This window comes from Neovison vison, chromosome 7, assembly GCF_020171115.1.
Source record: "Neovison vison isolate M4711 chromosome 7, ASM_NN_V1, whole genome shotgun sequence".
NCBI classification, from domain to species: Eukaryota; Metazoa; Chordata; class Mammalia; order Carnivora; family Mustelidae; genus Neogale; species Neogale vison.
In genome coordinates, this window is record NC_058097.1 from 166,999,848 (window position 1) to 167,023,451 (window position 23,604).

The 23,604-nt window shown below is 46.7% G+C and overlaps 1 protein-coding gene and 1 pseudogene across 1 annotated transcript; both read right to left on the reverse strand.

Moving 5' to 3' along the window:
* Positions 1-320: 320 nt before the first annotated feature.
* LOC122914289 lies at positions 321-1,272 on the reverse strand (annotated as a pseudogene).
* A 3,143-nt stretch (positions 1,273-4,415) lies between these two features.
* Positions 4,416-8,482, reverse strand: DBX1 (developing brain homeobox 1). Its single transcript, XM_044260925.1, has 4 exons — positions 8,116-8,482; positions 7,379-7,480; positions 5,249-5,451; positions 4,416-4,766 (listed from the first exon to the last, which is right to left on the reverse strand). The coding sequence occupies exons 1-4, from the start codon at positions 8,480-8,482 to the stop codon at positions 4,416-4,418; spliced, it is 1,023 nt and encodes a 340-aa protein (XP_044116860.1).
* Between the last annotated feature and the right edge of the window lie 15,122 nt (positions 8,483-23,604).

Genomic DNA, 23,604 nt, shown 5'->3' on the forward strand with positions numbered 1-23,604 from the left:
TCAACACATATCAGACACCCAGTATGCGTTAGTGACTATGCACACCACTAAGAAAACTGGGCAAAAAGGACATGGTCATTACATCTGTGACACTCTTAGCTAAAAGAGACATGAAAATGAGCCAAAATGTGACACACATTGTTCTCAAGATATAAAGCTCTGTGATAACCAGGCAGTAGTGTACAGGTTTAAAAAAAAAAAAAAATCTACAGAGTAGTTTTTTTCTTTTCTGGGTTTCCTTAACTTCTCTCTCTTTTTCTTTTTTTTCTATCTCCCTCTTTCTCTTTTTTTCCCTCTATCTTTTTTCTTTTCTTTTTTGCCCCAATTTGAAAATATTTGTTTACTAACTGACCCAACTACAAAAATAATCATGGTGGGTACCTTAGCTCACCCTTCTAATAAGTCTATTCATCTGGTCTTCCCCGTTGCCAGCATCTCCTCCTTCTACAAGATGGGTGATGCTTTTCTTCATTTCCCCCTTGTGGAGAAGAGTACCTGAAGGGCCATAAGAGGCTGTTTGCCTCTTTGACACTTTTCCCAACAGTATAGATCTCATGAATCCCATCCTCTGTGCAGATGATGCCGTGTTTACCAAGAGATGGAGAAATCAATGTGTTCTCTGTCAGGACCATTCTCTTCTTGTTGATTTTGCTGTAACCATGCATGGGGATCAATTCATGCACTGACTTCAGGGCTGCATCCCCTCCTGCTCTATATGGCTCACAATCCTTAGCATGTTAACTGAAGCCTTGGTGAGCCTAACAAAGGGCCATTGATGATCTGGCAAAGGGGAAGAAGCTTCAACACCTTTTAAACCTCTTGGCTTGGACCCGATGATAAATGCCAGTTTGGGTTCCGCAGGTACGCGGCAGTCGCCACCTTTTTGTGCCATCCGACCCACTCAAATCTCAGTTCTGAGTGTTTGCCTAGATTCCTTGTGGTAATGCTTAGCTTTTTCTTTAATTTTCTTTTTTTAAGATTTTATTCGTTTTTTGACAGAGAGAGAGCCTGAGAGAGCATGAGCAGGGGGAAGAGCAGAGGGAGAGGGAGAGGGAGACTCCCCACTGAGCAGGGAGTCTGAGGTGGGGTTGATCCCAAGGACCTGGGGACCACGACCCCAGCAGAAGGCAGATGCTAACCCGAATGAGCCACCCAGGTGCCCCAGTGCTTAGCTTTTTCATAAATAATCTCCCTCCTTGCCTTTCAAAACATCTTTAGGGCCAACTTCCTTTTCAAATGCTTGATCTTCAACTCCATGAAATTCTTTTGCCATTTTTAAAGGGTTTCTGGCACAGTAGGAACCTTCTTTTTCTTCTCTCCCGCACTCTCCCTGATGCCACCTGGAAAAGAAAAAGGTGTCTCTCTCTTTTTCACTCACACAAACTCGACCCCCAATGTGGGGCTCGAACTCACAACCCAGAGATCAAGAGTTGCATGCTGTACTGACTGCAGCAGCCAAGTGTCCCATTAACTTTTCTTAATTTAGAAAAACTTTGTCATAGAATGCCTCCTGCTTTGAAGTTTACATTGTATTATAATATTGCTTACCACAATTTTTTTTCATTTGGCTGTAATTTTGACCATTGCTGGATTTTAACTGTTCTAGGTTATTTTTCCAATTTATTTACATTAAAAATAATTTTAATTGAGATTTTAAAAACACACATAAAATCTTATATCTTAGTCATTTGCCATTCAGCAATGTTAGCCATATTCTCTAGGACTTTTTCATGTTGTGAGACTGAAACTGTGCGCATGGCACAACTCTATTCCCCCTTATCACAGGCCTTGGCAACCACAATTCTACTTTCTGTTTCTATTAATTTGCTTGTGTTAGATACCTAATATAAGTGGAATCATATAGTACTTGTCTTTTTCTTGTTAGCTTATTTCATGTAGCATAATGTCCTCAAGGCTCATTCATGTTGAGCATGTGACAAGATTTCTTTCCGTAAAGCTGAATAATAATCCATTGTGTGTATATGCCACATTTTCTGTATTCATTCATCCATCGATGGACATTTGGATTGCAGAAGCTATTGTGAAGAACGTGAATGATGTGAATGGGACTACCTCTCGGCTATTGTGAACAATGCTGCAATGAACATGAACATGCCTCGGAAGGACTTTGACTCCAAGTGTAGACACTAATCCATTCCCATGCCTGAAAATAGTTCTTGACTGTAAGTAAGAAATGTGGGCTTGGGCCAGCAGGGAGGGAAAAGCGAGCTGCTTCTGCTCAGGATCTCATCTCTGGATGTCCAGGCAGCAGCAGTGGGGGAAGGAAAAAACCGCCTGAATCACTCAGAGCAAAGAGTTTCTTGTCTAAATTTTGTACGCCTACCATGTACAGAATGTTGTGCTAGCTATTTTCATATGTGTTGAGGAGGAAATGTGGAGGGTTTCCCAGATGAAGACAATTATGACAATGAAGATTTTTTTTTTTATGAGTTCCCAGGATCATGTCTAAACAATAACGAAAATAGTGATTACCCGTGTCAGAGACAGGCCCAACGGGGAGGATATCAGAATCTTATCTGGAGAGAGGCCTTTCGTTTTTTAGAAAGAGAATTACACTGAGAATAGCAAAATTCAAACTTTAAATATGATACAAACTACTGAAATTTAAGCTGAGCAACTTCTTCCCACCCTCACTGTCGGGGCATGGGTTCGGATAATAAAGAAATGCAGGTCTCTGTGGCTAAGAGACCAAACTCTTAAAAAAGCATACAGAAACCCTTACCAGCATTCTACCTGATGTTCTTTATCCCTAAGTTGCTGGTTAAATTAATTGTTTCTGTTGAAAGCTTGTCTTTAAAGAAATTTAGTTTCACTTAGGCAATCCAGAGTCTGTGTGTGGGCTCCCAAGTCATGGCTATAGATGACATTCCTAAAAAAATCAGTTCATACTCAAAAGTCAGGAGCAACTTTGAGCTTCCCTGGGGACCAGGAATTATAAAACCTTCAAGGAGGGAAAGGGAAAGAATTATAAGATTGAACTGCCTTTCACTGAGTTCTTTTAGTGCATCATTTCAGTCCTTAGAAAAGAGGAGAAGGATTACCGCAGACTCAAGTTGTTGGTACCATGTTACTTGGAACTACTTTACTTGTCACCATAGCAATTATGGTTATTTATGGTACAGGCAAGGAGAAAAGGCACTGGCCCGAGAGTTAGAGATGGATTCTAGTTCTAGCTTGGCCACTAAGCAGCTGGGGGGTGCCTTAGATATGTGCCATCCCCTCTTGGATATCAGCTTACCTTCTATAAATTCCAGTAGCATGGGGACTAGAAGCTCCAACCCTTTCAGCTAAGACACTCTATAAATTAATGAGATCACTTGACCACTGTGTCCATTCTACTTTTATTTGGCATTTGTTCATTTGGTACATATATACATATATAAAAATCTGTACAAGGTAAAAATACAAAATAAGTATTTCTTCATAAGTTATGCAATTAAACAGCTACATTTTTAAAGTTTAAAGGCCATTGCAAGAAAAAGAAAGTCTAATCAGTCCTTTATAGTCATTCACAATAACATTGGTATAAAATATCCATACAGCACATGTGTACAAAATAGTGTACAGTTCATAAAAGCTGTGCAAAGACAGCAAAGTTCAGTAAAAAAAAAAAATCAAAATCAAAGAGGCTTGAGGGTTCTCTCTCTGCTCACATCATGCCCAGTGCTCAAGAGCCTTTCAGGTCAGTGAAATCTCCCCAGAAATAATAAAAGGGCACAAGGTAGAGTGCTTGGTGCATATACTGTGGATACAGAAATTTTAAAGAAAAAGCTTTAAAACATGCATACAGAAATAGAGATGGACTTTTCCCTCAACAACTCACTTCTTTGCCCAGACAGCATTGGGGATATGACAGGAAAGTCTTGTTATTTATGCTGTGCCTTAGACCGGAAGGAGTCTGTGAGCGTGTGTGTACAGATTTGGCTGGGTAGGTGACCCTCCAACCTAAGATAGGGAGGTGGAGGCATCTAGGAAGTCAGAGGTCTTGGAGTCATATGCCGGCCATGTTGTGACTCCTAACTTCTTTTCCTTTGCCATTAAGAGTTTTGCTAAAGACCTGCAGAGCCTGGCTCACTGCTAAACCAGGCTATTGGTGTGAACACCCCCACTGTGTTTAAAATAGCTTGCAATAAGCAAGTTAGGAGCTCTGGTGGAAAAGTTAAGGCTGGGACCAAGACCCAAGTTTCACTTATGTGGAAAGAGCTGTTGGGAGGTAGTGGGGGGGGCGCCATTTTGGGCAATGGAAGGGGCTGGGGCGCCTCTGACGAGGTGATGGTTCTGCAAAGGGGAGCCACAGCGTCTGGGCAACGGGAACTAAGCGGACACGCAGACAGAATCCCGCCTCTTCAATTTCAAAGCACTTCTAAACAGTACCCAGGCCTCAGGGAGGGCTTCTAAGACACGGTGATCTCTTCCTCTTCGCCCTCCTCATCCTCCTCGGAATCGGAGAAGTCCGAAGGCTTGCTCGAGTGCGCGGGCGAGGCGGGCAGAGGCCCTTCCAGCCGCGGGTCCCTCAGGTGCCGAGGGTCGGGGGATGCGTGATAGACTAGGCGGTGGCGGGGGCTGCCCTGGCCCTCGTCTTCCTCTTCGTCGTCCCCCGGGCCCTTCTGGCCAACGTCACTGAGGTCTGGGTGCGGATTGAGTTTGGTGGGAAGGGTCTGCTCTCGGCAGCCCCCGCTAGACAGGAGCTCACGCTCCTTGGAGTTCCGCCACTTCATGCGTCGATTCTGGAACCAGATTTTCACCTGGGGCGCGGGGGGGGGGGGTCGAGGAGAGGGAGTGGGGACAAACAGAGGTTAGCGAAGGCCCTTCACACCAAGGCCGGGGTGGGGGGGCGCGCCGGCGGGACGGCCTGGGAGGGTAGGAGGCTCTGTCCTTCCTCTCCTTGCCCGCTGCCCACGCCCTGACGTGGGTTCAGATGGCTCAAGGCACTCACCCTACCCTCACTCCCTCTTCAGCTCCTCGCTGCTCTAACCCCATCCTCTGACCTCTGACCCTGATGTCCACAGGGGTGGGGGGCGCTGAGCCGGGCGTGGAGCCAAGAGACCGGGAGAGAAGCGGGCTGTCCGGGCTGTCCAGACGAGCCTCAAGGAAGCTGGCGGGTGCACCTTACTTTCCCCACCCGAACAATGGGACCGACCTGGTCTCAGAGAACCCTCCCAGTTATACCATGCCTGGGGGAGGGGTGAAGCGTGGGGGCTGGGGGCTGGGAGGAGACCGCTCTCACTTGTGAGTCTTTCAAGCCCAACTTGGCCGCCAGCTTCTTGCGGTCGGGCTTGCTGATGTACTTCTGCTTCTGGAACATCTTCTCCAGCGCCTTGCGCTGCACGTCGGAGAACACGGCTCGGCGCAGCATGCCCCGGCGAGGCTTGCCGCGGGCCGCAAGCGGCCAGGAGAAGGTCCCCGGGATGGGCACGACGCTTGAGGACGCTGCGGAGGGGTGGGAGTGAGGGTTTGCGAGTGAGTGGGCGGCGTCCCGCCGGGGCAGTAGCGTCTGCCCCTCTCTAGGGGCCTCCCTCGGTTTTTCTCTCTGATCCCTTCATCTCTTTAAAGCTCCCCTTTTTCTCCTCTTGGAGAATAGGGCAGGAACCTACAAACCTGCGAGAGTGAAAGGCGCTTTCCGCCCAAATAACTTTCCCTTTCAACCAAGCAAACCCGGATTAGGTAAAACCACGGAAACACAGAAAACAGCCCCTACAATAGCCTGTTTCATTTTTACATTCAACGGTCTCAGGGGAACAGTCTCAAGGGGGCAAACCTACGTGTATCAGCTAAACTAACAACAGAAAAGCATAAATTACAAAAATAAAGATAAAATATACAGAGGATGCCACTGGGTTTCCCCCTTAAGCTTTTTATCACCTTGGTGGCTTTTGTATTCTTTAGATGAAAAGGAGGTACTTCACCGATTTGACAGAAGAAAATCCGCTTTGGATTTTTTTTTTTTGAAAAATCCAATCAGCATTCATCTTTTTCATATTAATCTTTCCTCCCCTCCCCCACAAACGTAAAGAATTCGGCCCGAATACATGAAAAGTGGCAGCTAATTAGCACATTGACCGCTCCCCAATGGGTATTGGCATGATAAAAAGGGGGAGAGTTTTGCTTTAAGGGAGGGAAAAAAAAACAAAAAGAAACAGAGACTCTAATGAAGCGTGAATGGTAATTGTGTAGTAATGAACTAACAGAAAAAGACTGAGGACAAGCAGCGAAAGCCATATATTACTGGGACAAAAGAGATTTACACTTTCAAACTAAACACAACTGCAGGCCAAGACCATTGGGAGAATACTGATGGCAGAGGCTTCTCTTCCCGGAATCATTTTCATTAAATGGACATGAAAAGCTATTTATAAAGCCCGGGTTGTTTTTGTTAGAGCATTGAGATGAGGGAGAAAGGGAGCAAATTCCATTATCAGCAGCAGCGTGAATAGTGGTGGGGGGCTGTTGGTGAATTCTCTCTCCCCCTTTTAAAAATCAATTGCATGTTTCTTTCACTGATATTTGGGAGTGTTGTCCTGGTTCTACCCATCCCCCACCGTCCATGCCCAGTCTCTCTTCTCTTTATAGGCTCTCCTCTGTCTTCTGAGTCTCCACTGGTTTCAGAGTTTTGAGCTATAGTTTGAGTCACTACTAGGTTTGCAGGATGAAAACCTCCCATAAACTGTGTTAAGGTGTTTCTCCTTTAGACTGGGACCCAACTGCAGGCTTCCCTCAGACTTCTTATGTTACAAGCTCAAAGTCTTTAGAAAGATAAGGCGGTGGGGGAAGGGTCTGAGAAGAGGTTGGGAAATCAGTTTGGAAATAGAAGGTTGGGGTTGTGGGAGGATCTAGTCCCCCTCCCCCAGGGCGACCCCAGGCATCCCACACAAGAGGGCACCCCATGTGGTCTTGTGAAAAGCCCCAAGCCCTGAATGAGTCTTAAAGAGAAATTAGCCCCGGCTGGTAGGTGTCTCTCGGCGGCGTGGAGGGGCGAGGGCCGATCTGTGTGTGGTTGCCCGAGGAGCTGACCAATTGGTCATGGTGCTGAAACCTTTGTGGGGAATCGTGGCCAAGTGCACTGACTCTGTGGGAAAACGGCGGCGTGAAGGGATGCCAACAGCTCCTCGCCGGGAAGGGAACCGCCTCAAATTGGGACCATGACAATTCCTGCTAATTTGTAGAGCAGGGAATTGGTGCAAAGTGTCAAGCAGTCACTGCTTGTGCTAAATAGGGCATCAAATTGGCGCGACGGATTCGTGAATGTTGTACGCCTCGCAACCTCTGAACCAGAGCATAACCCCGAGGGGTGGACGGAGAAATATGGCTTCGGAGCAGGGAGCGATGGGGGACGGCAGGGAAGGGGGATGAGACCTACCTGGGAAATAAGAAGATCTGATGAAAGGCTGGAAGGAGCCTTCGAAGTAGGGAAAGGCGAAAGTCTTGGGAGGAACGCTCTGGAGCAAGGCGGGGGATGTTTCTGGCAGAGAATAAAGGAAGAATGAAAAGGAGGGAGACAGGGAATTTGATTAAGTACTTGATTATTGTACAGAACATTGAATACATGATATCATTAATCCTTCGGCTGGCTTCAAAGGCATTTTCCTCGGTGTTTTGACAGAATAAAAGAAATCTTCCCCTAACATTGTGCCATCTGTGAGTATCCTTCCGCCCTCTTCCTCCCCCTCCCCCGCCCCCACGCGATCCGCCACCTCAGAACCGGCCCGTCCCCAGTCTCATCCTGGGCACTAGAGAGATATGTAGTATTGGGGAGAGGAAGAAAAGAATTGCAGGTCCAGAATACTAGCTAAACTAGTAAATATATTGTCTGGGATTTAAAAAACTGGCTTCCAGAAGTTCGAGGGCAGAAACACAGACGCCTAGGGGCGCACGCTCTCTCCAACTGCAGGTGCTCAAGTTCATTAGGAGGGTGGGGAGAACCTGGAGCTTTTCTTCCCAGGAATTGGCTGGACTTAAGTCTCACAGTGCGCGACGTGAGGCTTCGGGGATCTTGCGTAAGTATGTGCGTTGATGTGTGAGTGGGTAATTGCTGCATACAGGAAACCGAGGCCAGAAGTACTCACACCTTGACCAGTGCGTTTTGCGCTCACTTACCTGTTCTGGGCGCTGAGGAGAGGATGGCGTTCACCCCAAACTTCAGAAACGTGGGCTCGCTGGCAGGTGAGGCGGCCGTCTGAGGTGAACCGTCTGGTCGACTGCCCGGACTCGGGGAGCCCAGGTCTGAGGTCCCGGTGTCTGTGAGAGTCGTGGGCACCCCCTGCCTAGGGGGCGACATGCTGGCGGTGGGTAAGCTGCGGGGCAGGTAAGCGGGAGGCCGGCTGATGCGAATCAGATCCTCCACCAGGAAGCTGGAGTGGCCAGAAAATGCGGACTGCAGGGACTGGGGCAGCGTTAAGGTGGGCGTGGGGCGCAGGAGGCTGGGGTACCCCGCGGGGGGTGCGAGGAGGCCTGGGAACATCATGTTAGGCGCGGGGCGGGCGGAATAAGCCTTCTTCCAGTGGCCGGAGGGTAAAAGCCTCTCTTCCCGCCCCTCCCGCCCCCGCAGTGCCCTCTCTCTTGGGCAAACGTCTCCAAGTAACGATCCCACTTGGGCGTCTGCGAGTCCTCCGTGGTCCTCCCGTCGAGGTGATGGTTTTATAGTGGCCCGCCCGTTAAAGCGCTTTGAAAAGTGACAGCTCTGACAATGAAGTTCAACAAAGTTCTCCACTCGAGCTTCATTCGCCTGAGGCTCTGGGCGCTCTGATTGGCGCAGGGGTGCAATTTATGATTGGATTAGTCTTCATAAGCATGGCCCGCACAATGGGCCGGCAACAAAGGCTGGCGCGCATCAATTCTGCATATCGACCGCCTCTTTGCAATACAGTGCGCCCCCAAAGCTCTCGCCGGGAGTTTTTGTTCCGAAGCAACACCCGGGCTAATTAAATGCCTATTTAGAAGTTTCAGATGACATCTTGCCTCATAGAAAAGGAATTATTTAAAGAACGCACTAAATTTATTTGCAGCTCCCCTGCTGAGCCTGGAAAATAAATCAATAAATATTCATAGAAATTCATCTCCAGGCAATCAGTAAAATAACCCTTCCCCTTGTGGGGTGGGCAATGGAAAATTTCAAGTCAGTGAACATGAAAATATACTCGCTTCTTCAGTCTCTAACCCTACACGCTACTCCAGCTGAGGCATAAAGCAGATGTGAGGGGCGGGTAAAATCAGTGTTTGTGGGGTGCCATTCTAACAACACAGGGAGATTGGAATGAATGCTTTGGGGTTATTGGATGTGAGTCCATAAGGATGGAAGGGGAGGTCTTTGCTTCCTTTGTGTCGGGAAACTAATGGAGTTTGAGAGAGCTGGGAGATACCTGAATGATAAAACGTGTCTCCTTCTGCAAACTCCCAGCAACTTAAAACGATTTTCAGCGACATTTCTCTATAAGTGTCACCGAGGAGCACTTCACAGCTTGCTGGCCTCGTAAAGGATCAGAAAGCAGCAGACGACCAAGGCTAGGCGGCAGTATTCCACTTGCACATAGGACTTACTCCTTCCGGAAGCAGCCTCAAGCCAGGTGACTAGAACGCTGAAACGCTACCCTGGCTCCTTTCCAACCTCAAAGAGCATTCTGCAGTTTCATCTGTAACTTACAGCCTGGACTTTTAAAACCATAGCAGTGAAAGTTGAGGGTTCTACCTATTGCTTAACTTGGCCAAAGTTTTGCAGCCTCCTAATTAACTGCAGTGCACAAGCATGTGAAAACAGTGCGAAGAATGCCATTCCCAAGAATGCTGGCCCACAGTCAGGAGAGTCTATACTTAATCTGGGGCCCCAAACGAGAATCTTCTCGGAGACAGTCCTTCCCTTTACTCCGGGTTGGGTCTAGGGTGGCGCTGAACCTCGATTCCCCAGTTTCTCTGTTCGGCGAGATAACAGATGTGTTAAATGTCCCATTCATTTCTTTGGTGTGGCTGAACCTCCCCAAAGAGAAGTGTGCAGCCCCGCCAGGCTGCCCTGATCCTATTAACCATGAACTAACTGTCACCTTCAGCTGGTTTTCCTTTTTGCTTTTTAACACAAAGCTTTCTCAAAAATCTTATTAACCAGCTTTATTTCTCTCGATGGTTTTGTTCAGGGCGTTTTGTGTTGATGATCTCCATGTCGCTGCTTTAACCATTCAATAAAAGTGCATCTGTGATTTATATCACATTAAACCAGAAACAGAGCCTGCTAAAGCTCTCCCTTGATTCAAATTAAAAAGTTATTTAGGGCCAGGCTCTGGAGCCGAATTATAATGCTCGAAGATGATGCAAGTATGGAGTTTCTGAGCCTATGACGCTTATGGAGGCGTACTGGGCGGCAGGCGGCTGAAAACCTCTAAGGAAAGAACAACTTTTAAATAAGTGGCTTTTTAAATATGCGAAATGTATTGTTCCAGTTAATTGGAGTTCCCGAGAAAGGTGGGGGGACATCTGTGACAAATCTTGGAAGTTTGTTTTTGAAGTTTTACAATAAATAGGGGTGGAAAGTCTAAACTGCTTGAGCACCTGCACTTTAAGTTTGCCACAAGACAAAGTTTTCCGACGCTATCAATTCCCCACTACCCTTGTCCCCAGCTGCTTTCTGGAAGCTGGGAGACCGGCTCTGGTTTTGCATTCTCTCCCTCCAACTCTTCTCAGACCCAATTCTCCTCCGCCTCTCACCTTCCTTCCTCCCTCCCTCCCTCCCTCCCTCCCTCTTTCCTTTCCTCCCCTCCTGAAGGAGAAGAAAGGGATGACTACAGGTGTTGGATTACCCATCAATGAAGGGCTTGCCCAGTCTTCTGGAGGGTCGGAATAGCGCTTCCGTTTGCAAGGTTTTTCGGGGGGGTGGGGAGCGCTAAGAAGTCAAAGCCAGTCTGGAGCTCTCTTAGTGCCATCCTCTTCCCTAGGCCTCCTCTCCTCCTATAGCATTTCTCTGGGTGCAGTTTTTAGTTATTATCCTGCCCACCTACACGCTCCAAGCGCCCCTACCACCATTCCCACGTGCGCGCGCGCGCGGGCGCCCGCGCCCCCCGCCAATACACACACACACACACACACACACACACACACACATCCCGGTCGTTCTACCTTACATAGACTAACTGCTGCTAACTTATCTGCTTTTTAAAAGGGGCCCTGACATTTTGGAAGCAACCCCTTGCTGCGATCCACGTGGACTCTGCTTCCAGTGGTCTGTCTGCAGAGCCCCCTGAAGCATTCCTAAGGCGCAAAGAGGAAAAGTGAGGGCGGGGGCGAGGGCTGGCCCTCCGTGAAAAGGAAGAATAAATCCTAAGGAAGCAAGAAATCGGACGAAAGGATCTTACTTTAAGTGATCTCCTTGAACGCGTCTTTTCAAACCCCGCGATAGCCTAAGGGGCTGCGCGGCGCTGCGGCCGCTGCTAAGACCTGTGACTAATGCCGTTTGACCTGAGCCCTTGGGGTTTTGTGCGTCCTGCCATTCATGGTAATGTCGTTATCTTCAAGTGTATTTCAAAGAAGTCACTCACGTCCTCTCTCCCAGAGCTGGGTTGTCTATTTCTCTTTCAAGGGAAAAAAACGCGAGTGGAAAAGTGAGACTCCGAGGCACTGGCTGGCGTTAAGATGCTTGCCTGCCCCACGACGCTACTGCTCGCACGGGGAGCCCGCGGCTGAGATGGCCGGGACTCCTGGGCCCTATGAGGCTAAAGCCGCGGAAGCCTTCCTGGGACCGTAGGGTAGGCTCTTGGAACCTTCTCTGGGAATATCTTTCCTCCCCGCCAGTGGAGAGCGGGCGGGTCCCTGCCCCACGCGCCGCGCTCTCCAGGTCATGGGGCACTCCGCAGCCAGTGCAACCTGGTAAGCGCAGGCGCGCGGAGGTAGGTGAGGTGCCTGCGATGTAGAGAGTGGCTTAAGACTCCCTGCCTTCCGAAAAGTTAACGAGAAATAAGTTCGGGAAGTTTGGGACCCCAAGGTAGCACTTTGCAAGAGTTTGAACCCCCAGGCCTCGGCGCTCTGGGTAGGAGCTGCCAACACTTGGAGTTCGTCTTGAAAGTTTGGCAGGATGCGGGGCGGGGGCGACGCAAAGGAGTGCGCACCGCCTGGCTTCTTTACTTCTCGGGAGAAGAGGGAGCTGACCGGCTAGCAAAGGAGGAGGGCGACAAGGTTTGGGCTCAAAGAGCCTTCTAGTCGCCCCAGCCCTCTAGGCAACCCGCTCTATTAAGACACCTCTAAAGGGGTTCACCTTCAGAATAGGCCACAAGGAACTACCGGCCTCCCCACCCCTTTCTAGCGTCTCCCCCCACCCCTCATTCCTTTCACACTCACCCCCCCCCTTTTTTTTCCTTGAAAATCCTTCTATTGTGCCAATCAAGCAGATGGTTTGCAGGAAATATAGCTTGGCCTCGCTGACCGAAACTAATTTTAACTAGCTTTCCAAGCCTGAAACGTTTGTTTTGCTCTTACAAAATAGCCCCCAAAACAGCTGGCAAGGGTGAATTAAACCCATTAAAGACACATTTATAAGAAATTATATTCACATAGATTGCCTGAACCCCCTTGTGCAGCCTAAGAGGGGAGATGAGCGCATTTAAATGAAAATGTCGCCGAACGCTCCCCTCCTTAACGTAGCCTGAAAGTCTCAAAACATTTTACTAAATAGATTAACTTGACTATTGTCTTGCATCACATTTATCAGCTTCATTAAGTGAATAGCTGAACAAATATATTACGCATGCATGAAAAGCTCTTTTTCGAGGAGCCTCATTGTATCCTCAGCCCTGACAGGTGGTTAACTGTGTGTTGTGTTTTTTTGTGGGTTTTTTGTGTTTTCTTTTTCTTCTTCTTCTTTTTTTAACCCGAAGAAAGAGGATCTCTGTAGAGCAGCTCGGAGCGCAGTTTACTTTAACTCGGGCTCGGACGCTGTGGCCCAGCGGTATTAACACGGTGAGGCGTCGGGAGAGGCGATCTCAGCCCATTCAAAATAATCAAAATTAAATTTAGAAGAGCCGGGCCTTGAGTACTTTTTCTCTCCATCACCACCGCCTCCCCGCCTTTGTCTGGGACATCAATTTTGTATTGTTTCTTTTCAAAGCTAATAATGTTTGTCTCTCTCTCGCCTTAAAAATAAACGGCCTTCCTTTTCCTTGCTTGGCCAGCTCTCCTCAGGCTGCAGGTTAAATATCCTTTTAACTCACATTTGGATCCACTTCACTTTACTGGGTGTGTTTAAGGATAGTCCTCGTCTCCTGGGCCTCGCCGTGCCTGTGTGTAAAATGAGGGACTGCCCTAGCGAGCTCTCGGTAGGCCCTTTCAGGTCTGACCTAAAGTTTTTAAAACGCTCAGCTCTTTGTCGCCCCACCGCGGGCCCCAGCAGCTCCCAGCGTCCGGCCCCTCGGGCCACTGGAAAGACGGCATTCTAGGTCCCCAGGGCGCGCCGCGAGCGGAGGGAAGGAGCTCCCAGAGCGCTACAGGCTTCCGGGCGGGGCGGCTGACCCCGGAGAACTGCGCCTGCGCGCTTTTTGCGCCCGCGGGGTCTCGTGATGCACTGGGTGCGGAGCGGAAAGCCCTGGGGCTGCCCGGCCCGCGAGGCCTGCGGGGTGGACTGACCCGCGCCCTCCTCCCGTCCCTGAGAGCGCCCCTCTTCGGTGCTGGTCCCGCCACTAGCAGTGGCCCGTCGCCAGGTGTAAAACAGGTGATTCTCCCAGACACGCTCCCCTGGTGCTGGGCGGCGCCTTTCAGCCCGTTGCGGCCCTACGGCGAACCCTTTTCTCACCGCCCCGCCGCCTCCCCACCAGTCCGCCCCCATCTCCCCCACCCCCAGGCCCTTACCCTCGCCTCAAGCTGGAGCTATTGATTTCCCGTCCCAGGGTCTTTCTGGGTAAAGCGGCTTGGATGAAGGTGAAGTTCGCTGACGGGCGCTGGGTGGGAAAGGGTAGAGGACCTTTCTCGGGGCCTGAAAGAGCTGCTTTTGTGGACGGCGGGAGGGAGAAGAGAATATGAAATCGATTCCTCCTTCTTTCTAGTCCCCAAGGACTCCAGGATGGGGAGCAGATGCCTCAGAGCGAGGCTGGTTTTGTGTCGGCGTGGAGCTGGCCCCTGGGGTGCAGGGGAATTGGCGGTCTAGTGGGCTGGGTGACAGATCCTGGAGCCATGAACGCGCCCACTGCTCACCACCACACACACACTTCAGAAACGGGACTCCCGAGAAGCCTGGTCTAGTTTACTTGGAGTGGGTGTGAGAAGTCTTAGATCAGTCCTCAAGCTACCTCTGGGGCTTGTTGTCTTGATGTTAAATCCCATCTTGTCCAACATTTCAGAGCCTGCAAGGGAATAAAGATGTTTGCCTATGCGCTGAGACACCCTTCTTAGAATTTCGGAGACAGAACCTTTCTTCACCTTCTCCTTTTTCTTTCCCTTTTGTTAAAACAAACAAACAAACAAACCTGATGGTTTGTTTTAAAACATAGAAGGAAGAGGAGTTATTTGTAGATTTAGGGACATTTGGTTGGAGGCGGTAGAAAGGAAAATATCCTTGTTTCTAAACATCCCCAACTCTTCAGCTCATTTTCTCTGTTTGAAATTTAGAGATTGATCTTTTGGGACGAAGAGGTAGTTTGCAAATCCAGATACCCACGGGAGGATTCGAGGTAAGACTACTAGCTCTTTATAATGTGGTGAAAATTAGTTTTAAAAAATATATTTCTTGTAACAGGTAGGGGGGCTTGATTTGGTCAGAGGAGAATCCTATTGGATAAGGAGGCAGGTTTGAATCAGGAATCAGTATTTGAGAGGAAAGTGTTCTGAGGTGGGTGGGCCTCTAAGTTGCTGGAGATATGTGGGCTCCAGGCTGAGGTAGTGCTGGAGGTTATTTCAGGAAAGAGAGAAGGAAAAATCCCCTAAGACTTTTATCTGCTCTGTGACTCTGCTAGTGCAGGAGAAGGAGAGGGAGGCTTAGGAGAATGTGACATCCTCTTCCACTGAGAAGGGCTGGGGAAAATAGTCTTATCTTAGGGTATTGTCTGTTTTGCACAAGGGCCTTAAGCCAACTGCCATCTATGAGAATTAAATCCAAACATTCCCTTGCCTGCTTACCCTCATTCACTGACGACTCCTTCTCTAACTGGAGAGAAAAAGAGATTATTATTCGACAGAAATGCCTTCCATTTCCTTCCTGCCAACCTACTCTCCTTTCTGTGCACGTTGCCACCGAGTTCAGGCCTCTCCTGCCTCCCTGGGGACAGTATTAGTTACTTATAATCTTTCTGCTCTTCCAAATCTACTTCCAGCCCTTCTCCCCATGCTTTGGCCCTAAGAGGCTGGCCTCTAGGCAATGCCTTGGCTCCAGGATACCTTGCTGGCTGGTTTCTTCTAGTTGGTTTCAGTCCATGGGAGGCAATGACACCAAGTCAAGGGCAGGAGGAGAGAAAGGTCAGGCATTTATTGTTACTGCTTTCTTCTTGCTGTGTTGAATTTCTGGGAGTGACTACAGCCACAGCTCTGGCAATATTTTCTTGCCAACCTATTGTTCTTTCAGGCCTAGAGATGGGACATAATGGCTTCTCGCTGTTGCTAGTCTTTGGGTGCATTAACATTTCTCCTTTAGTCCCATAACCCTGTCCACACTTCTGTAATTGTTTTTTTCTTGGAAATATTTTCCGCTGAATTCCTCACATTTTCATTATTCTCCCTACCTGTAGCTTCAGTATCCCCTTTACTACAGATTCTTTGAAATAATGCTCATTTTTGGGTCACCTGGCTGGCTTAATTGGTAGAGCATGTGACTCTGGATCTGAGGCTTGTGAGTTCAAGCCCCATGCGGGGCATAGAGTTTACTTTAAAAGAACAAAACAAAATATCAAATAGTGCTCATTTTCAAAATCATCATCTCTTGGCCTTATGTTCATCACTAACAACTTCTTCTGATGTATTTCCTCTAACTTTTGTGAGGCCTGAGATAAGATCGAAGGAGGAAGCCTGTGACATACCCCACTCCACTTCCCATGCTGACTCCATCCTGCATCACAAATGGTCATGCATCCAAGAGTGTGGATACCTCAAGCACATGTCCAAGATCCCTCCACATCCTTGCATGCCTAACAGTAGGCCCTGAGCTGTGCCTCAGCTTAAGGATAAGCATGCTAGAGGCATGGCTGACTCTTGGAAAGAGAGACCTAGGAAGAAGCTTGCGTAGTCTCTGATCACAGTTTTGGTTCCATTTGAGTAAAGAATTTCAGGGCCTAAAGGAATGTGCAGGCTCTATGTGAACATGTCCCCTCAGCCACAGGACGTAAGTGGAGCTGAAGGGGTGACAAACTGGGGCCCTCTTTAAAGTTCAGAGCCCAGGCCACTTCCTTGTCTGTCCAGGTCTAAGCATGATACTTTTTTCACAATCAAATTTTTGAATGCAATGTCTGCCTTTGGGTTCTCTTATTCTTGCCACCTCCATGAGCTTTCTCAACCTGACCCCATCACATTCTACTGGAATGGCTTTGGTCAGTGTCACTGATGTCATCCCTGTGGGCCTAGTCAATGATCTTTTCTTCCTTGGCCTGCCTGCAGCATGTGTCTCTGCACTTCTCTCTCCTTCTTGGTCTCAGGGTTTTCTTTTTCTTTCTCAGACTGCTTCTTGCTGTATTTAGGAACTCTCTTTTCTCCCTTTATCCCTCAGCCTGTGATGTTATTCTGACTTGGGCTTTTCTCTTAGTTACTGAGATTATAACCTATCATTTATTCTATCCCTGTTGAGCTCCTTGCTTTTCCCCAAGTGTGCCCTGCCCTCTCAAACCCCATTGCCTTTGTGCAAACTGCTCCTATACTCTCTTTGCCTGGCTGACTTCTGCTCCTTGGAAAAATTTGGCTTAAGATTTACCTTCTCCGTAATGCTTCTTTGACTTGGCCTCTGAGGTCTGCACCTCTTGGATATTTTCTTGTAGTACCTAATACCCCCTTTAATCATTATATTTATATTTAGAGTCACCAGATCGAATACTGAATGCACAGTTACATTTGAATTTCAAACAAATAAATATTATTTTTCATGTAAGTATGTCCCAAATATTGTGTGGGATGCACCTATACTAAAAAAAGCTATTAACTGTTTATCAGAAATTTTAATTTAACAGGATATTCTGTACTTCTGTTTGCTAAATCTGGCAACTGTACCTATTGGAATAATTTACATGTCTGTTTCCCCTGTACACCATAGACCCATTGAGGGTGGGCACCATATCCTTTGACACTGTGTCCTGGTGCCTGGCATCTGGTGTGTGTTCAGAGACTATGTACGTAGTGATATATCCTTCAAATTCTGGGAACACTGTCCTGTCTCACCTAGAAGGACCTTTCCTGCTTTAAAGTTTGGTGTATTTGATTCACTGATCTCTCTTCTAACCTTTTCTAAAGTTTTATCATAAATAGTTCTTCTTTTTATACTATTTGGTTCTCTAGACAATAGTTAGATTGGAAAGCTCCAGAGTTTGTCAGACGACTGTGTAATCTTCATTTGTATCCCCTGGACCAGTCCTCTTTGCTGATTTGGATGATTCAGTTGGTGGTGTTGGCCATCAGTGGATATTCCCAGTGACTATGCTTAGTTGACTAAATATGTTTAGCAGAGAGCCGATTTCATAGCACAGGCAACATATAAACACTAACTGCTGATCTCACTGCATTAGATGAAAGAAATATGTAATATTTATAATTGATGAAGGCACTGGCAGATCCTTACCCAACCCTCACTTGGGTTCTTAGACAGAAACTATGTGTATAAATAGGTATTTTAATGAACTCATCACTAAGAGAAAGTATGTGACCCAGGAAGCAAAAAGTTGCTATTCTGATAACCGGTATTTATCAAAAAAGGGGTTGCAGCTCATCTTTAAGCCTGGGTACTTAATCAGCTGACATGAGACAGAAGCCCAGCACAGGGTATCAGAATTGGTTAATTCTGGTGAAAAGGAAGGTAAAGAAAATGAGAAGCTCAGAGAAAATGTAGAGATGTCCATCTTATCAGAAGAAGAGTCAGTGTATAGAGCTAGAACTGCAGTGCCCAATTCAGTAGACATTAGCCACATGGGACTGTTCAAATAGAAATTAGTTAAACAAATAAAATTGAAATAATTTAAGTAAAAGCTTAAATATAAATAAAATTTAAAGTATAGTTCCCCAGTCACATTAACCACAATTCAGATGCTCAATAGCCACATGGGACTCGTGGCTGCCATATTGGATGGCACCGATATAGAACATTTCCATTATTGCAGAAGTTCTTTGGACAGCATTGACTGGAATTTCTCAGTGTGGGAAACTGATGCCAAGAAGCTGAGGCTGTTGGCCTGGGGAATGGAGACAATAAGGATATGACTGCCATATTCAAGGATTTGAAGGGCTGCCAAGAGAAAGGAAATAAGCAGCCAGTTCTGTATTACTAGAAGGAGCCAGAGAGAGAGGGAGGATACTTTATAGCAACTTTATTGCATACTTTGTAGCAACTAGAGATTTTAATATATAACTCATATCTTTTCACCCTGTCCTTCCTTCAGTTAACAAACCTTTACTGAGGTTCTCCCATGTCCCCTCAGGAATGATTCCAGATCTGGGAATAGTGGCATGAACCAGACAGACACAGCTTGTGCCATCCTGGATCTTCCCATTCCAGGAAGTAGGGATGGTTCCCTCCCAGCTCCTCTCGCCTCCTCTACCACAGCTTTGCCTCCCCATTCTCCTCCCTCCTCTAGGATGCCAGGCCCTTTCTTTTTTTTTTTTTAATTAAAAGATTTTATTTATTTATTTGACAGAGAGAAATCACAAGTAGATGGAGAGGCAGGCAGAGAGAGAGAGGGAAGCAGGCTCTCTGCTCAGCAGGGTTGCTCTGCTCAGGCTGATCGATGCGGGGCTCGATCCCAGGACCCTGAGATCATGACCTGAGCTGAAGGCAGCGGCTTAACCCACTGAGCCACCCAGGCGCCCCAGGCCCTTTCTTATTAGTGTACATTTACATGTATTTTTCTCTTTGCTTGATTTGTTTGCTTTGTTTCACTAACTCCTGATCATTGTTCAGATTGCAGTTTAAATGCTACTTTCTCATCACTTGGTTTTGATGACCCTATACTTCTTTTTTCTTGGATTTCTACATAGAGAAAGAGAGAATGAGAGAGCACCCGTTACCACTTTACTAGCTTGAGTCCGGTTACCTAATCTTTCTATCCTTAGTTTTTTCAAGTGCCTCATGTAAAATGGATATAATACTTACCCTAAGAGGCTGAAAGTGTTGCTTTCCAGAACAGTAACTGGCCAATATTTATTTATTGATGTATGTATATATACATACATACATAATATATATATGTGTGTGTGTGTATCTATGTGTGTGTGTGTGTGTGTATATATATCAGTGCCTTTTCTTCTCAGGAGACTAAATATCCTAATCCTATGCCTGATTTTCTTTTAAATATCAGGGTAGGATATTTAATGAAACAACAATGACAAGAACACATGATAATCACAGCTTGCTTTTTTGAGAAGTTATTCTATGCCTAGTACTGTATTAAGTATTTTCGGGCACCTGGGTGGCTCAGTGGGTTAAGCCGCTGCCTTCGGCTCAGGTCATGATCTCAGGGTCCTGGGATCGAGTCCCCCATCAGGCTCTCTGCTCAGCAGGGAGCCTGCTTCCTCCTCTCTCTCTCTCTCTCTGCCTGCCTCTCTGCCTACTTGTGATCTCTCTGTCAAATAAATAAATAAAATCTTTTAAAAAAAAAAGTATTTTCCATGCATTATTTAAAATAATCTTCAATCTTATCCAGCCTTATGAGGTGGATCCTAATATTATTATCCTCACTGATCTACAGAAGAAGACACAGAAAGTTAGAGAAATTTAATAACGTTAAGTATGTTGGCTTTGCATTGTATCAGCCTGGCAGGTTAACCTCCTTTTTTTAGAATCCCCTTTGCCACCTAGTTCCTGTGGGAATGGGCCACCACAGTCTTGAGAGATCTGGAGGCTGGAAGGAGAGCAGTAGCCATCTTGTAAGTGGGTCAGCGGGCTCACCTCTGTGTGAGGTGGCAGCTGGACATGGGGGCTCCAGCGTCCCCAGGTTGTTTGACTTCTGAGCCAGGAGCCAGGACCTCCTCCCTGGAGAAGGGCACTGGCTTGTGCAGGACATCCACATGCACAAGGTCAGACATAGCAGGGACTGACAGGGGTTCCAGTCTGTTCTTGTGGGGTTCCAGCTTGTGTTTGTGGCTTCCAGCCTGATATAGAAACGTATCTGATATATATGGTGTATTGCTGATTGGTTCTACTTCTCTGATTGAATCCTAATGCACAGCAAATACCAGAGCTAAGGCTTGGAACTCATTCTGACCCAAGGACCTATGTGCATAACCCATATTCTGTACTGACTCAGAACCAACCTCTGAGGAAAGTTTTGGGATTTTTCAGCTTATCAGATTGAATCTGTGGTTTAAATTCTAGGTCAGGAGCCCTCTTCTTTTGCTTTGAAGTATTATGGGGATGAAGAAGTCATTATACTCATCGGCCAAACTGACATTTGGAGAGCATTTAGCAACTGTTAAAATTTACCTTAGTTTGTAAAAATTGAAAGTTCTACCTCTACTACTATGAGTAATAATGATATGAGTATATATTTAGCGTTTACCAAATTTCAGGTACTATTCCAAGTGCTTCTTGAAGTCATTTGATCTTCACAATAACATTAAGAAATACAAGTGGTACTTATTTCAAACACCTACTTCATTCATAAAAGTAGGTGTTAGATTTTTTTAAAAAGAGAATTATTTGTAGGCAAGGGCCCCAGAGTTAGGGGAGCTGTTTTTTCCTGCTCTGAGGTAGACGTGTATGAGCCACAGGTAGATGTGGCTCCATTTTGGAGAGCATATATCTAAAGGGCTTAGCACATATCTGTCAGCCAGGATACTTCCGGCTGCATTAGCAAAACATCCATCAAAAACAGAGGAAACTAAAAAGAGAAGTTATTATTTCCTAAAACAAGAATTCCAGAAGGACCAGGGTTCATTAATTCATTGTCCCATTGATATCATCAAAAATCAAGGTTCTTGGGGCGCCTGGGTGGCTCAGTGGATTAAGCCGCTGCCTTCGGCTCAGGTCATGATCTCGGTGTCCTGGGATCGAGCCCCGCATCGGGCTCTTTGCTTGGCGGGAGCCTGCTTCTCTCTCTCTCTCTCTCTCTCTGCCTGACTCTCCGCCTGCTTGTGATCTCTCTCTCTGTCAAATAAATAAATAAAATCTTTAAAAAAAAAAAACAAAAAAACAAAAAAATCAAGGTTCTTGGGGCACCTGGGTGACTCTGTCCATTAAGTATCTGCTTTCAGCTCAGGTTATGATCTCAGGGGATCTCGCCCCATATAAGGCTCCCTGCTCAGCGGGGAGCTTCTCCCTTTCTCTCTGCCCCTCTGCCCATTCCTGCACCCACTCTTTCTCTCTCTCTCACAAAGTAAATAAATAAAATCTTTCAAAAAAAAGATTTTTAAATTTAAATTTTAATTTTAAAAAAATTAATTTTTTTTTTAATCAGTGTTCTTTCTGTCTCTGCTCTGCTATCCTTAATATGTTGACCTGTCTTCTGTGGCTGGCTCCCTCACAGTTTCTTTTGGCTGCCCCAGCTCTACGCATCACATGCAAATGACAACACAGAAAGAGAGTCCATTTATTATCTTCTCTCTCCTTTTATCAGCAGGGAAAAGAAGTCTTCTCCAGAAGCCTGCTTGGAAGATGTCCACTCCTGTCTCATTGGCCAGAATAGTGCCAGTCGCTCACATCTAAGCCAGTCATTGGTAAGGAAATGGAATTGCTATTTGTCATTAAGTAGATCAAGGGTCACTTTCCTAGAGATTACGTAGGTACTGGGTTTCTGATCAAAGATCCCTATTAGCAAAGGTAAATGGGTGTGACTTTAGATACAGAACAGACACTGTTACTACATGTTGAAGCATAGTGCATGAAGTGTGCCCTACCCAAGTTAGACCCATGGCTGAGTTCTAGTAGCTACTCTTACTAGTGTCTAGCTCCTATTTCATAATTTTTTTATTTTAAGATTTATTTATTTTTTTATTTGAGAGAGAGAAAGATCACAGTGGGGAGAGGCAGAAGGAGAGGAAAAGAAAATCTCAAGCAGACTCTGTGCTGAATGTGGAGACCAGCCCAGGGCTCAGTCTCATGACCTTGAGATCATGACCTGAACAGAAAACAAGAGTTGGATGCTCAACTAACTGTATCACCCTGGTGCCCTCCTCCCATTTGTTCTTTTGAGAGAGTGAGAGAGAGAGAGAGTATGAGCAGGGGTGGGAGAGGGGCAGCAGGAAAGGAAGAATCTGAAGCAGACTCCACACCCAATGCGGAGTCAGATGTGGGGCTTGATCTCACAACCCTGAGGTCATGACCTGAGCCAAAATTCAAGAGTCAGATGTTTAACTGACTGAGCCATCCAGGTGCCCCTGTTTTATAAAAATTTTTAATGATTATTGCAGATACTGCTAATGTTCCCTGATACCCATTTGTCTCCTTTGTTATGGACATACTGCATTTCCTAGATTTCCTCATAGTTAGATGGAGCCATAGACTCAGTTCTGGGCAATAGAATGTGGGCAGAAGTCATGTGCATCCCTTCCAGGCTTGGCATGTAGAGTCTCTCATATAGAATCCTGTTTCTCTTTGCTTCCATTGGGACACAGAGGTCCCATGTTGGAGTGGTAGAGGTACAGTGCATAATGAATGCAGGACCCTGAGTCATGGCTTGGAGGTGAGCCACTGATCTTATAATGGACTGTGACATAGATGAGATATAAGCTTTTATTGTAAGATTTTGGGGTTATCAGAGAATTTATCCTGACCTGACTAAGGTATTCACCAAAATCATCTTCCTCATGCCTCGTGTTTTGAGTGTATGGGTTGCAGATATGATGTGCATGTCTCATGCGGCCACATGGTTATTCTAATAGGCGTGAAATCTCATGCCTATTAGAAATAAAATCCCTTTCATGTTAGCCTTACTTAAGCACTTTCAGTGATAAGGAACACAGTATTTCTAGCAAGAGATAGCCTCTAGTTAGTAAAAGATAACATAAGGATTAAAGATGGCAAATAGACTTCAGTTCATAGGCTGAATCTCACTGATGGTAGTTGCATCTAATGTACTGTGTAGAGGGACCTGGGTGGTCCAGTTGGTTAAGTGTCTGACTCTTGATTTCAGCTCAGGTCCTGATCTCAGGGTCATGAGAAGATCCAGCCCCATGTCAGGCTCTGCCCTGAGCTTGGGGTCAATATGTGAACTTCGGGGACAAGGGGTCAACGTGGGCAGCCTAGGAACCTCTGTCACATGAAGAAGGGTGTCACAATGAGGGTGACTGAATGCTGAGTCCCCTCAGCTCATGAACTAAGTCTCCTAGATGTTTCCTGTTAAGGGACAGGACCAAATAGGGCTGAGCTTGCGGCAGAAGATTCCTTTGGCCCCAGACTGTAGGTAGAGGAAGGATGAGGAGTGAGGATTTTACCACATCAATCATTTTAAGTGCAAGAGCGCTTGCCGCCATGGACACAGCTAGTAATCGGGAGTTACTGGA